At 41.3% G+C, this 15,072-nt stretch overlaps 1 protein-coding gene and 1 pseudogene across 4 annotated transcripts; one reads left to right on the top strand and one right to left on the bottom strand.

Annotated features, from left to right (window-relative positions):
• Positions 1-690: 690 nt before the first annotated feature.
• On the bottom strand, positions 691-5,645 carry PJA1 (praja ring finger 1, E3 ubiquitin protein ligase). 4 transcript variants are annotated; one of them, XM_011967263.1, is made up of 2 exons: positions 5,221-5,645; positions 691-2,974 (listed from the first exon to the last, which is right to left on the bottom strand). In XM_011967263.1, exon 2 carries the CDS (start codon positions 2,905-2,907, stop codon positions 1,138-1,140), a length of 1,770 nt encoding a protein of 589 aa, XP_011822653.1. In that variant the 5' UTR covers positions 2,908-2,974; positions 5,221-5,645; the 3' UTR covers positions 691-1,137. The 4 variants fall into 4 exon arrangements, with proteins under 4 accessions (XP_011822653.1, XP_011822651.1, XP_011822654.1 ...); XM_011967261.1 differs by having other exon boundaries at positions 691-3,296; positions 5,221-5,371; XM_011967264.1 differs by having other exon boundaries at positions 691-2,968; positions 5,221-5,365.
• Positions 5,188-15,072, top strand: part of LOC105529978 — a 14,683-nt pseudogene continuing 4,798 nt past the window's right edge.

Raw genomic sequence — 15,072 nt, 5'->3', positions numbered from 1 at the left:
ACCTCTGTGTAAGAAAGAAGGTAAATATTATGGGCTGAGGAACTTCACCTGTGCTTAAAAAAAATTATTTATTGGAGAGAGAGAGAGAGAGAAGAGAGGGGTGGCGGGAGAGAGAGAGAGAAAGAGAGAGAGAGAGAGAGAGAAAGAGAGAGAGAGAGAGAGACATCTCTGAAGCAAATATAGCCAAATGTTAAAACCTGTGTAGGTGAGTACCTGTATTTTCCTGTAGCACTTGTGTGGCATATTTTTTCTATTCCTATCTGTGTCACTGTGTTAAGCCATAAAATTCGCATATAGCTTTATTTTTTTGGACCCATTCCCTCTGAGAGTTTCTATTTTCTCAAAGGTGATTTCAACTTATTCATCCCTACATTCAGTTTGGACTTAATCCTGCCATTGTTTTGTTTCTTTACCATGCTTTCTTATTGTTTCTTTCTTTCCTTCTTTGTTTTCTTCCTTCTTCATCTATTTGACTTTTTCCCTGTAGTAGCTGGACAACCATACACTTTATTCCTACTTTTAAAGTCACTGTCCTCATTTTTTTTTGTTTTTTTTTTTGTTTGTTTGTTTGTTTTGCGATTGTTGAAGTCAGCATTTCCAGTGAAACTAAAGTTTTTGATGCAAATGCAAGGGATCAATTATAAAGTCATTCAGTACCACTGTTTCAGACAAAACCAAAGAATTCCATTATACCATGTAAAACCAAAAGAAAAACTTTAATAAGCTTTTACAGCACTGCAATTACAGGAACATTGACCCATAACATGCAACAAAAATGATTTTGCCTTTTGGACATATTTAACAGATACACTTGACATTACAAGTAACAGCAACACATTCTACTGAAGAAAACAAATGCGATTTAACTTTCAGGTTAGAAAACGTATGTTCTTACTGCAATCTCAAGTAGCATTTATAAAGTTTAGTTTTCCCTTTTCTAACCTCTAAAAGATGATATGATTTTTAATGCAATCATACACAACTGTTTTCACATTGGAAATAATCACGAGGAATCAATAGGTTTAGGCTAACTGACTGACTGGTTTTGTTTCCATTGTTAATTTCAAGAGGGCTCCTGCAGTATTGTGGATTTCAGATGGGGAAAATAATCAGACCAGGAGTAAACAGCCTTGGTCTTTAGAGTGGGGGAGGGAACATGCAGCGGCACACAGGGCAGGTGCCTGACTTCTGAAGCCAGATGGACACACACGGCTTGTGGAAATAGTGGTGGCATGGCAGCTCAGTTGCCACCTCCCCTTTCACATATTCGCTACAGCAGATGGGGCAGCACATCTCCTGACCAACTGCGCCATGATCTTCAGTGACCAGGATCTCGGGAAGAGCGTCAATGCTCTCCTTGCTTGCTGGTGGATTGGCCACCTCCACATCCACTGCAAGAGACTCCAAGTGTGCAAGGGCAGTTTCCATTGCCTGGGCCAGGCGTTCTTCAAGTGCCATGTAGGTGAGGAACTGAGGATCCACATAGGAAATGGCTTCAGCCACTCCTAACCCATCTGCAAATCCATCAAAGAGGCTCCAATCCACTTCTAGGTCTTCGCTCACACTGGAGTCATCTTCAAGGTTGTTGTTTCCATCCAGCATGAATACCCCAGGCTGCATCAACTCATGACCAGAATCATTATCCCCCTCACTGCTACTCTCATTCTCATTGTACTGGAGCCAAGGAATTTCTCCTTCTTCCAGGGATGCCTGCTCTTCCTGAAGAGATGGTTCTCGAACTTCTTCAAGGTAATTGTTGCCATTGCTGCCAGCACTGGCCCCGGCGCCAGCCCCAGCACTGGCACTAGCACCGGGGCCGGGGCTGGCGCCAGTGCTGGCACTCACCTTAGCCTGTGGAGGTTCCCGCTCTTCTTTCCCCGGCAGAGTCTCCCAGCTTTCGCCACTGGAGGACAGGGCTTGCTCTCGGCTTCGATATTTCCGACGCAGAGCAGCAATCCACTCTTTGTCACTGTCAGAGTCTTCCTCGCAGTATTTGTAGTAATCATCACTGTGCGTCCAGAAGTCAGGGTCGGCCATGGTGTGTCGTCGTCTCGGCACCTTTTCTGGTTTCACTTGGTCACTCCTCACTTCCCGTTTGTCTTCAGGGTACTTTGGCTCAGAATAGCCACTTGAACTCTCGCCTCTGCCTCTTCTTGCTGGGCCATCTGAGTGGCCTTCATTGTCATTGGCAGTATCCCTCCACCTGGAAGTACTGTGTGGCATATCATCATCATCATCAGTATCAAAAAAAATTTTTGGTTTCACGCAGTTTGGACTTGCCAGGTTTCTGATTTTGGGCCTGACCACAGGTTCCTCTGCACTCTTTGAGGTGTTTTCCCCACCACCACAAATACTCACAGGAGCCCTGCTGGGACGTGCAGGTAAATTTTGCTCCCTTTTCTCCCTCTCCAAGCTGTCACCTTTTGTAGCCACCTTGCCTTCAGCAGAAGACGACTGTGAGGCCACACTACTTTGTGGCAGGAAATCAGCTCTGCTAGCTGAGCATCTTGCTGCAGGGACTGGGTCTAACTTGTCTCGCTCCTCTCTCACATCACGGCTAAAACTAGAGAACTGTGGAGGTGGCCCAGCCAAAGACCTTGCCCCTTTCTCTGGGTCATACAGCTTATCATCTTTAAACTTGCCAGTTTTTCCTCTCGCTGGCGGTCGCTCAACAGGCCCAGCCCCCTCCTCCTCACTATCATCTGCCCCATAAGAGTCAATATGTCCATAGGTCATTCCTCTTCTGCTACCCGAAGCTCTGTACTCTCTTGGCGGATATCTGGAATAGTCCTCATTATCAATATTTAGGTTGGTTCCCGAACTCTCGCTGTCGTCCCAACTACGACGAGTAGTGGAAAATGGCGATCGGCTCCTCTTGGTGGTTTGACTGGAGGCTGATCTGTGCATTGGGACTTTGGAGTTCGTCTTTCTCTGGCTGGCAATCCTTTCCCGCTGGCTCGTGGGTGGCCTGAAACTGACATAAGCATGCCTTCTTCCATACCTCCTACCTGTATTGGACTGATACCCTCCTGTTGGATTGGGCCATACAGGCTTGCTAGATTCCTGACCCATCACTCTGACTTAGGAGGGTTTTCAATACAGCTGGGGCTCGGGCAGGAAGATTCCTGCTCTCTGCACACGTTTTTCAGATGGGAAAGTAAAATCAGTTTAGAATAAAGGAGCAGGGAGATTTATTTTCACTTCAGCAGGCAGGTAACTGAAATAATAAGGGGCCTTTAAATTTAGTTTCACTTTCTTCTAAGGCCTGGAGTAGCATTTCAGTGACAGGTGTAGACCTGGAACACATTTTTAATGTTGGCAAAATGATTACAAGACTGGGTTTGCAGGAAAGCCAGACTTAGGGGAGAATCTAACGGAAGATGGGGGGTGACCGGACACTTGGAAGGTGGGTGAAGTACTGTAGAATTGTGCCAATGTGGGGAAAGGAAAGTCTGCTGTAGTTTTCTTTTTATGGGGTGTCTGCGTTTTTCTGAGTGCTGCAGACATACAGGAGAAATGCAAATTGGAATAGAGTGGAAAATACAGATCGCTGTGTGCGCACAAGTGCCTATGTGTCTATCAAGAGGAGAGGGACAGGTGGAAGGGGACCAGCAATCCTGCAACAGAGGGATGTTTATTGTTTGTAGGGGGAAAGGGTATGAGTGTTAGAATGATTCTGGATGTGGGTATGAAAATGACAGGCATGGGTGGGGTGGCTTTGGAGGAGAGGGGTGTGTGTATGTATGAGGAAAGGGAAGGTGTTTGTGTGTGTCGCTATATGTGTGGCAGCTGAAACTACAGAAGGATGCCCATGTTTATGTGTATGTCACAGGCAGGGGAGTGTATGGTTGGCAATGGAGAGGAGTGTCTGAGAGTTTGTGTGTGCGTATGTTAGTCAAAATGGGAGGCAACAATGGAGAAATGTCAGTGTGAGCAAATGCAGCAGGCACAAACGGAAGCGGGGGTCGGGAGTGGCGCAGCACTGGAGACGGATGCGCTTGAGGTGGATGAAACAGAGGCCGGCAATCAAAGAACGATGCCTGCCTGTGTGGATATGGCAAGCAGGGAAGCAGGTGGTGTCCCCATAGAAGGATTTATGTGAGTGTGTGTGTGCACCTCAGGGACCAGCGAAAGAGCTGTGTCTGACACACGTGACAGAGAGATCAATAGAGGAGAGCATTTGAGGAGGGGGTATGAATGAGCACATGTGGCTGTATATGCATGTCACTGGCCAGCAATAGAAGGATGTCCTTATGTGTGTATATGACAGGAAGGAAGAAGGAGAGCAGCCTGAGGGGGTGTGTGAATAGGCATGTGTTCGCGAGAGCACGCAGAGGCCGAGCAGGGAGGGGGCCGGTGCTAGAGGTGTGTATGTGGTAGGCGGATAGAGGAGGGGGAAGGCATGGGAGGGTGTGAGGGTGTGAGGGTGTGTGAGAGGGTGTGTGAGAGGGTGTGTGAGAGGGTGTGTGCTGCGTGTGCCTGCGCATGCGCGGGAGAGAAGACGCACTGGAACCTTGAGGATGGAGGGGCAAGGAGGGGGCTGCAATGGAAAGCTTCTGTGCGGGGGCGCGTGCTCGCGAGACACGGAGGGGTGTGGGGTAGGGGGTACGCAATGTCATAATAAGAGGTGGGAAAAGGCCATCAGCTCAAACGGGAGACCGAAACCGATGTAGCAGGGAAGAGGCAAAATGAAAGAAAAGGGCGTGCGTGGGTCTAGTTTTCCCTGAGAATAATTATTTTTTCCTCCTTACAATTTTTTCCCTGGGAACAGTATTTTTACCTAAAAATCTTAACCATTTACCATTTGGCAAAACAACAGCAAAATATGGGAAGAAAGGCCACGGAGTGCTCCGCAAAGGGGCCGAGGAGGGAAGAAGGAAGGAGAGGGGAGGAGAGGCAGGGAGAAGTGGGAGAGGGCCGCGACCACCACTACCCTCCCAATAGCGATGAAAGCCACTCGAGTGGGGACCGCGCCACACGAAAGGGGTTCCCGGCAGCGGAGGATGCGGCCCCAGAACAGGCCGATGTAGAACATGGGCCTCACTCTGCAGTCAGGTCCCGCGTCCGCCCCACCCCTTCCCGAGGGGCGAACCTGAAAAGCAGTTCCCAGGAACCCCGCAAAATCCTCGTCCCCGTGCCCGGCCACTCGCACTGCGCCCGACCACTCGCGCCACCGCCAGCGCCCGGATGAATCGAGGAAACAATCAGCCTTTCACTCACCAAGTCCAGAAAGCCACACGCTTTTCAGAGAAGCAGAGCTCTCGGACCTCCGACCGCCACGACCGCCAGAGCCGCTGCTCCCGGTCTCGAGCTCCTCCCCCGCCAGACAGCAGCGGGGCGGGTGGCGACTGCGGCGGCGGAAGTGATTGTGAAGTCAGCTGGAGCCCGCCCCCTTGATGTGGCGGGGGCGGCAGCTGCTCTCCACAAATCAGGGTGGGCCCGAAAGCATTATTTCATCTTAAATGATGAAATCGTCAAGGATACAGCAAAGGACAGCGAAAAATGTCACGAACACTCAGCTTTAACTAATGTTAAATATTTAGCTATATTCCCTTCTGTTTTTTTTTTTTTTAATAAAATAAAATCTGCAAATTCTTTCTGATTAAGTCCAATGTGAGAGTAATTACGTTACTACATCACATCCTATGTTACGTGTTATGGTTGTACCGAAAGTATTAAACCTGTGAAACTATATTTAGGGTTGCAGTAAGCTTAAATTTTTTTAACCTTATTGTTAAAGCAAACTGAAGCTGTTTAGTGTTGAATTTGTTGCTGCTAATCACAAAACCAAGCTTCTCTATTCAAGAGATCATAAGACACAACACAGGTTCATATTCTGGTATTGCATTGCAGTTAAAACATATTACAGTTATGCCTTTTGGATTTATACCATTTTACTGAATTCTGAAGTCTTTAAATTGCGCTTTATAATGGAACTCTAATATTTACAGCCAATGTAAACATTTCCTATGTTCACAACAGTAGCAAAGTTTTGTTCTTACTGGAAACAAAATGCACAAGAGAACAAAAATCTTAGGGGTAGCAACATAATAGAAATAGAATGTATAACTTTCAAACCATTAAAGTAATAATATGTGGAACAAAGAGAAAAACTCATTCTGAACAAAGGTCAAGAAATGTTGCTGGGGGTGTGCAAAAAAAAGGATGCGAAAAGTAAACAAAAACGCAGGAATCTAAATATATCAGCATGCATTATGGGTTAACATCTCCTAATAAAAACCAAACTCTTATTTTGAGGATTTTGTTTTTAAAAGTCAAGTTATATACTATTTCTGTGAGTTTCACCTAAAGCAGAAATAGAAAAAATATATATATGACAGTAAAATACTAGCAGAAAAAAAGGAAGGGAGGGAGGGAATGAGGGAAAGAAAGAAGCAAAAAAAAAAAAAAAGGAAAGAAAGAAAGAAAAGGAAGGAGGAAAGAAACTCGTAACAACATCAATATCCTAAACATCGAGAACTCAGAGTAAAAAGCACTAAAGAGAACAAAACAGGTTGTTTTATTCACTGAGAAAGATACGACAAGCTGGTGGTGTGTGCCTGTAGTCCCAACTACTTAGGAGGCTGAGGCAGGAGGATTGTGTGAGCCTAGGAGGTTGAGACTGAAGTGAGTGGAGATCACGCCACTGCACTCCAGCCTGGACAACCAAGCAAGATGCTGTCTCAAAATAATGATGATAATAATAATGATAATAATAATTGAACTTCATTGGCGAGAAATCTGAAGCTATCAATTTTTTAAATGGAGATACATTTTCTTCTAGCAATTCTACTTCTAGTCAACTTCTCTGTTGTGTGTTCTATTGAGACACACAAGTGGAGAAAGATATGTGAATAGGAGTGTAGCAAGATAATGCAAACCACTTTAATTCTCCTCAACAAATAAATTGCTTAAATTTACTTAAACATGTTGTTTGGTGGCTCATGTACAGACATGGTGGCTGACACCTGTAATCACAGCACTTTGGGAGACCAAGGCAGGAGGATTTCTTGAGCCCAGGAGTTTCAGACCAGCCTGGACAATATGGTGAAACCCCATCTCTGCAAAAAAATGTAAAAATTTCCGTGGCACAATGGCACATGCCTATAGTCCCAGCCACTTGGGAGGCTGAGGTGGGAGAATCACTTGAGCCCAGGAGGTTGAGGCTGCAGTGAGCTAAGATTGCACCACTGCAATCCAGCCTAGAAAATAGACTCAGACCCCGTCTCAAAAAAAAAAGAAAGAAAGAAAAGAAAGAAAGAAAGAAAGAAAGAAAGAAAGAAAGAAAGAAAGAAAGAAAGAAAGAGAAAAAGAAGAAGAAAGGAAATAAGGCAAGTATATACGTACTGATCTAATATAAATAAATTAAGTGAAAAAAGCATGTTGCAGAACAACGCATTTTTTAAAAAAAAATATGATAGTCACAAAAATTTATGTGCCAAACAACGTAGTTTCAAAATATATAAAACAAATACTGTTAGAAATATAAAGAGAGATCAGGAAGTCTGCAATTATAGTGGGAAACTTCACCTCATTTCTTATGGTATAGATAAATCAAATAGACTGCAAAATAAATAACGATATGAGGAAATGGGACAATACAATATACTGAATGTATATGTATTTTTGTTTTTTGTTTTTTTGAGACAGAGTCTTGCTCTGTCACCCAGGCTGGAGTACAGTGGCGCAATCTTGGCTCACTGCAACCTCCACCTCCCAAGTTCAAGCAACTTGGGACTCAGCCTCCTGACTCAGCCTCCTGAGTTGCTGGGACTGCAGGTGCTCACCACCACACCCAGCTAGTTTTTGTATTTTTTGGCAGAGATGGGATTTCACCATGTTGACCAGGCTGGTCTCAAACTCCTGACCTCAAGCGATCCACCTGCATCGGTCTCCCAACATGCTGGAGTTACAGGCTTGAGCCACTGTGCCCAGCTTGTATATGTATTTTTGGACTCAAGAGAGGATACATTTTCTTTATAAAATATTTTTAAATATGTCAACTATACAGAAAAGTAGAATACAAAATACACATTTGAATGCACCTGTCACATGGATTGCGCAAATTTTATTTTCTCCAGATCCTCAGATCCTTCTGTTTTTGAAACGAAATAGTACAGTTGAAGCTCTCACTTCATCCTATTCACTTGACCTCTCTCTTGAAAATAAGCCTTATTTGGAAGTTGATGTGCTCTCGTCTTGTTCATGTTTGTGTGTGTATATATATATCTATGTATAGATAGATGTGTATATATGTATATGTGTATATGTATGTGTATGTGTATATATATACATATATGCATATATGTAGTATATATTTACAGATGTGTGTATATATATATATCTGTGCATATATGTAGTATATATTTACAGATATATATATATATCTGTGACCAATACACAATTTTTTATGTATTTAAATTATGCAAATGGTATCATTATAAATATATACTTTTGCAACTTAGATTTTCACTCTATTGATTTTTGAAACTCAGCAATTTTGATACCTGTAGATCTAAGTCATGCATTTTAACTGCTGAATATTACTGTATCAATTATCCAATATATTACTATAACGTATTATTGTATGACCTTCTTTTGCATAAGTTATCTAATTTATCTCTTTTCCTGCTGTTTCTGTTTTGTGCAATTATAAGTGAGGATTCAATGAACATCCTAGTGCATGGCTCCTTGTGCCTACATAGAAGATTCAGGGCAGAGCTTCCCAACTGAGTTATAAGTGTTCTGATATATTGATCCCCTTAGATCTACAGGAAGGTAGCTCTGACTTCAGCAGCTGCCCCTAGGGACTGTTGCCTCTGGCCAAGAGCACACTGTCTGTTTATTCCAATGAGCTGACACAATATTAGCATTTTAAATATATGTTCTGATGTGAAAAGGATTGAAATAAATTGCTCCAGTATAGAAACACTGAAATAGAATTTCTTGGTCAAAGAGTATGTTGTAGTTATCTATTGCTGTATAACAAATTTCCCTAAAACATAGCAGCTAAAAACAACAAACATTTATCATATCACGGTTTCTATGGGTCTGGAATCCAGGCATGGCTTAGTTAGGTGCCTCTGGCTCAAAGCTTCTTATGAGGTTGCACCCAACCTCTCATCTAGGGCTGCAGTGTCATTTGAAGGCTCAAGTAGGGTAAGAGGTCCACTTCCAGGCTCTTTTACATGGTTGTTGACAGGCCAAAGAAGATCCATTTCTAAGCTAATTCATGTGACTGTTGTCAGGCTTTGTTTCCTCGTCATGTGGACCTATCCATAGGCTTCCTAAGTCTCCTCACAGCATGGTAGCTGGAGAGAGGGAGAGAGAGATCCCAAGAGGAAGGATGCAGTGAGAGCCCATCACTTTTGCCATATCTTATTCATTAAAAACAAGCCATGGAATTTGTTCATTTTATCTAAGTTACCAAATTTGTGGCCATAGAGTTGTTCATAATACTTTGTATTATCCTTTTAATGTCCATGAGGTCAGTCGCAATGGCTCCTCTGTAATTTCTGATATGAGTAACTCTGTTTACTCTCTTTTTTTCTTGGTTAGTCTGGCTACAGGTTTCTCAATCTTGTTGACCTTTTCAAAGAACCAGCTTTTGATTGTATTATTTTTTCTCTACTATTGTTCTGTTTTCAATTTCATTGATTCCTGTTTTAATTTTATTGCCTGTTTTTTTCTACTTACTTTGGACTGAATTTACTCTTTTATTTTCTAGTTTCCTAAGATGGAAGCTTAGGTGATTTATTTAAGGTCTTTCTTATTTTCTAATGTATGCATTCAATGCTACAAATTTCCCTGTAAGCACTGCTTTTGCTGCATCCCACATATTTTGGTAAATTATCTCAAAATACTTTAACATTTATCTTGACACTTCTTCTCTAACCCATGTTTTATTTGAAAGTGTATTGTTTAATCTCCAAATACTATATGATTTTCCAGCTATCATTCTTTTATCGATTCCTAATTCAATTTCATTGTGGTCTGAGAGGATACTTTGTATAGTGTCTATTCTTTTAAATTTGTTGAGGCATGTTTCATGGCCCAGGATGTAGTCAATCTTGGTGAATGTCCAATGTGAGCTTGAAAAGAATGTGTATTCTGCTTTTGTTGGATGAAGTTGTCTATAAATGTCCATTAGATCCAGTTGATTGATGGTGCTATTCAGTTCAACTATATCTTTACTGATTTTCTGCCTGCTGGATCTGTCAATTAGTGATAGAGTGGTGTTGAAGTCTCCAACTATAATTATGAATTCATCTATTTTTTCTTGAAGTCCTATCAGTTTTTGACTCATATGTTTTGATGCTCTGTTGTTAGGCACATACACATTGAAGATTGTTACGTCTTCTTGGAGAACTGACTCCTTTTTCATTACATAACACCCCTATTTGTCCCTAATAATTTTCCTTGTTCTAAAATCTGCTGTGTCTGAAATTAACATAGCTAATCTGGCTTTCTTTTGATTACTGTTAGTATGGTATATATTTCTGAATCCCTTTACTTTTAGTTTATCTCTGTCTTTATACAGTTGGTTTCATGTAGATAACATATAGTTAAGTCTTGTTTCTAAAATCCATTCTGATAGTCTCTTTTAATTGGTGCATTTAGATCATTCACATTTAAAGTGATTACTGATATAGTTGGATTAATATCTACCACACTTGTAGTACTTGTAACTATTCTCTATTTGATGCCCTTGCTCTTTTTTTTTTTTTTTTTTTTTGTTGATGGAGTCTTGCTCTGTCACCCAGGCTGGAGTGCAGTGGCTCAATCTCGGCTCACTGCAACCTCCACCTCCTAGGTTCAAGCAGTTCTCCTGCCTTCACCTCCTGAGTAGCTGGGATTACAGGTGCCCACCACCACACCCAGGTAATTTTTGTATTTTTTTTAGTAGAGAGGAGGGTTTCACCATGTTGCCCAGGCTAGTGTTGAACTCCTGACCTCAGGTGATCCACCCACCTTGGCCTCCCAAAGCGCTGGATTACAGGTGTGAGCCACCATGTTCAGCTTTTTTTGTTTTGTTTTGTTTTGTTTGTCTTTTTTTTTTTTTTTGAGATAGAGTCTCACTGTGTCACTCAGACTGGGGTACAGTGGTGTGATGTCAGCTCACTGCAGCCTTGCTTCCCAGACTCAAGTAATCCTCCCACCTCAGCCTCCTGAGTAGCTGGGACTGCAGGCACACACCACCATGCTCAGCTAACTTTTTGACTTTTTTTGTAGAGATGAGGCCTCCCTATATTGCCCAGGCTGGTCTGGAACTCCTGGGCTCAAGCGATCCTCCCACCTCACCTCCCAAAGTGCTGGGATTACAGGCATGAACCACTGCACCCAGCTTCTCTGATTTTAATTAAGCATTTTATTCTCTCCTCTCTTAGCATATTGTTTACTTTTTATTTTTACTTTTTTAGTGATTAGAGCTTGCAATATACATTTACAACTAGTCCAAGTTCACTTTTAAATAACACTATAACTCCTCATGAATAGTGCAGGCACCTTGTAACATACTATTTCCAATTCCTTCCTTCAGTCTCTTATAACAGATTTAATAATCATTTCTGTCATTCATTTCATTAGTATATATACTATAATCATTCAACATATCGATACTATTATTTTGAACAAGCTGTTATTAGATCAATTAGTAACAAGAAAAACAAAATATTTTATTTTATTTATACCTTAATTTATTTCTATTTCAGTGTTCTTCCTTTCTTTACGTAGATTCATATTTCTAACCAATATTATTTTTCTTCTCTCTGAAGAACCTCTTTTAACATTTCTTGCAAGGCAATTCCTAGAAGTGACATCATAATACTTCTGCCACATTCTATTTATTAAAGGTGAGTTACTAGGCCTAACCCACATTCAATGGGAGGAGATTACCCAAGAGCATGCATGGGGGCAAGAGGAGGCCATCATGAGGCATCATGGGGGCAGGAGGATGTTGGAGCATTTCAACCTTAATAAATATTCCCAATCTGTTTTCCAAAATGGTTATAACAATTACATTTTCACCTGAAGTTTATTCACATCTCTGCTTTTGGTGAGTATTCGCCAGATCCTCACCACTCTTGATGTAAGCTTTAAAACTGTTGCCAATCTGATGAGTATGGAACACTGGCTTTGCTTTTCCCTGAATTACTAGAGAAGTTAAGCATCCTTTCACAGTTGTTGACCATTTAGATCTCTTCTCTGAATTACTTGGTCATATCTTTTGTCTGTGTTTCTACTGGGGTTGTTTTTATGGTTATTGATTTCTAGGAGTTCTTTATATATTCTGAATACCAGATGTCAGCTGTATTTGTACCATTGCAACTATCTTCTCATAGTCGGAGTTTTCTTTAAATGTAAATATGAAATTTTAAAAGCAGTTAAAATAAACCATGGGAGAACGTTTTTTTTTTATAATCCTGGAATGGAGAAGACCTTTGTAAGTTCGATGAAATATACAAGAGAAAAAAAAGAGAGAGAAAGAGAAAAGTTTCAACTACATCAAAAAAATCTTCTGGCCAGCAAAAAATAAACAATTCTAAGTAAAATAAAAGAAAAATGAAGTGCCAGGCACAGTGGCTCACCTTGACAACTTGAAGCCAGGAGTTCAAGACCAGCTTAGACAACATAGCAAGACCCCATTTCAATTAAATATTTGCTGCTAATTGCATAAAGGACTAATTTCCCAAATACATGAAGAGTTCCTATAAATCAATAAAAGGCCAACAAACCAATTTTAACATGAGCAAAGGATACCAATAAACATTTTATTAGAAAGGAAATACAAATGATATTTCAACATGTGAGAAGACGTTCAAGCTCAATGATAAAAATAAAATGGAATATGATTTCACCCATCAGACTGAGCAATGAGAGACAGTTTGATAAACACTGTTGTTGAAGGTGTGGAGTCACAGGCAGGCACCCTTCAACATTGCTGGTGGTAGGGTGAGGGTACTTGGTAGTTAGAGCCTCTGTAGTCAGCAAGTTGGCAATAGCTATCAAATTACTAATGCACATACTTTTTGGCCCAGAAATTCTACTTCTAGGAATTTGCTTACAGATATACTTGCACATGATTGAAATGAAATATGTGCCGTTATATTCCTTACATCACAGTATTGTTTTGAATAGTAAAAAACTAGAATGAACCTAAACATTTATCAAAAGGGAAATGAATAGTTGTGACGGTGGAAGACCTACTGTAACACAGCTAAGATGCAGACTCTAATGCTAGTTGTATCAGAAGGGATAAATCTAGAAATCAATATTGAATGCAAAAAGTGAGTTGTAAGAGGGTATGTATATTACAATAGCATCTATATATGTTTTAAAAGCACATAGGGGGCATTGTAGGTTTGAGATTGTTCTATCTTCTCAGAGAATTATTTATTTGATCACCAATAAATGACATAATGATATACCTCTAATAAGACTTTTGGTATAAAGGTCAATCCTGCCAGCAATTCTACTTTCCAGTTTTTGTTGTTGTTGTTGTTGTTGTTGTTGTTGTTGTTGTTTGAGATGGAGTCTCGCTCTGTCGCCCAGGCTGGAGTGCAGCAGCGTGATCTCAACTCACTGCAACCTCCACCTCCTGGGTTCAAGTGATTCTCCTGCCTCAGCCTCCCGAGTAGCTGGGACTACAGGCCCATGCCACCATGCCATGCCAAGTTAATTTTTGTATTTTTAGTAGAGACGAGGTTTCGTCATGTTGGCCAGGCTGGTCTTGAACTCCTGACCTCAAGTGATCTGCCTGCCTGGGCCTCCCAGAGTGCTGGGATTATAGGAGTGAGCCACCACACCCAGCCTCCAGTTTTCTTTTGTTAAGATTTTTTTCTGGCATATTTTTACTCATCTTCTAAAAATATTTTTAAGGTGATATCTTTATAATTACACACAAATATTTATGTAATTTTAGACCCAGTCATAAAAGAAACCCTATGTGCATGCTTTATTAAAACTATAGTCCTTTCTCGGCTTGGGCGGCGGGAGGGCTGGCAGCAGCCAGCCAGCCCAGCTTCGCGAAGGCTCTCCAGGCTCCGCAGCCCACAGGCACCCGGCACGGGAGGCACGCGCCCTCCCCGCCGCCAGGATTCCCAAGAGGAAGGTCTGCTCCGCCTAAGGGGCCGCCAAGGAAGAGCCCAAGAGGAGATCGGCGCGGTTGTCAGCTAAACCTCCTGCAAAAGTGGAAGTAAAACCGAAAAAGGCAGCAGCAAAGGACAAATCTGTAGACAAAAAAGTGCAAACAAAAGGGAAAAGGGGAGCAAAGGGAAAACAGGCCAAAGTGGCTAACCAAGAAACTAAAGATTTACCTGCAGAAAACGGTGAAAGGAAAACTGAAGAGAGTCCAGCTGCTGATGAAGCAGGAGCCAAATCTGGTTAGTGCCATATACCATGTCTTATCGGTGGTCCCTGTCTCACTTCTTGTACAATCCAGAGGAATATTTTTATCAACTAAATAGTTGGTAAATTTACAAAATTGCAAATGTAAATGCAAGTTTTTTAGTAGCTCTAGAAACATTTTTAAGAAAGAGGGAATCACACCTCATCCCATTTTTTAAGTGTAAATGCTTTTTTTTTCTTTTTTGAGGTGAAATCATTTGCTGGTTGTTTATTTTTTGGTACAACCAGAAAATAGTGTGGGATATTGAATTATGGGATGTTTTGACTGTCTCGGGTGTCAGCCTAACATTCCGTAGATGGGGGTTAGTTTTTATATCCTGTAATACAAAGCATATTAAATGGCAATATGGAGTCAGTCCTGCATTTAATGTCTTGAACATTTTAAATTACTTCTATTCCCATGGTTTTTTTGTTTTTTGTTTTTTGTTTTTGGGTTTTTTTTAGTAGAATTGTTTCCTAGAGAAAACCACTCTTTGATCATGGCTCTCCCTGTCAGAATTGTATGCACTCTATAACATCTTTGGTTGTGGTAGTCCTGTTTTCCTGATAACTTTGTTACTGTGCTGTGAAAGATTTAAAATTTGAATATGTAGTGTACATGCTATTCAGTTGTGAATTGGTGGGACATATATAATAGTTTATCAACATGTGAAGGTACTGGTACTT

This window comes from Mandrillus leucophaeus, unplaced genomic scaffold (assembly GCF_000951045.1).
Source record: "Mandrillus leucophaeus isolate KB7577 unplaced genomic scaffold, Mleu.le_1.0 Scaffold797, whole genome shotgun sequence".
NCBI classification, from domain to species: domain Eukaryota; kingdom Metazoa; phylum Chordata; class Mammalia; order Primates; family Cercopithecidae; genus Mandrillus; species Mandrillus leucophaeus.
This window is presented reverse-complemented; position numbering and strand designations above follow the sequence as displayed.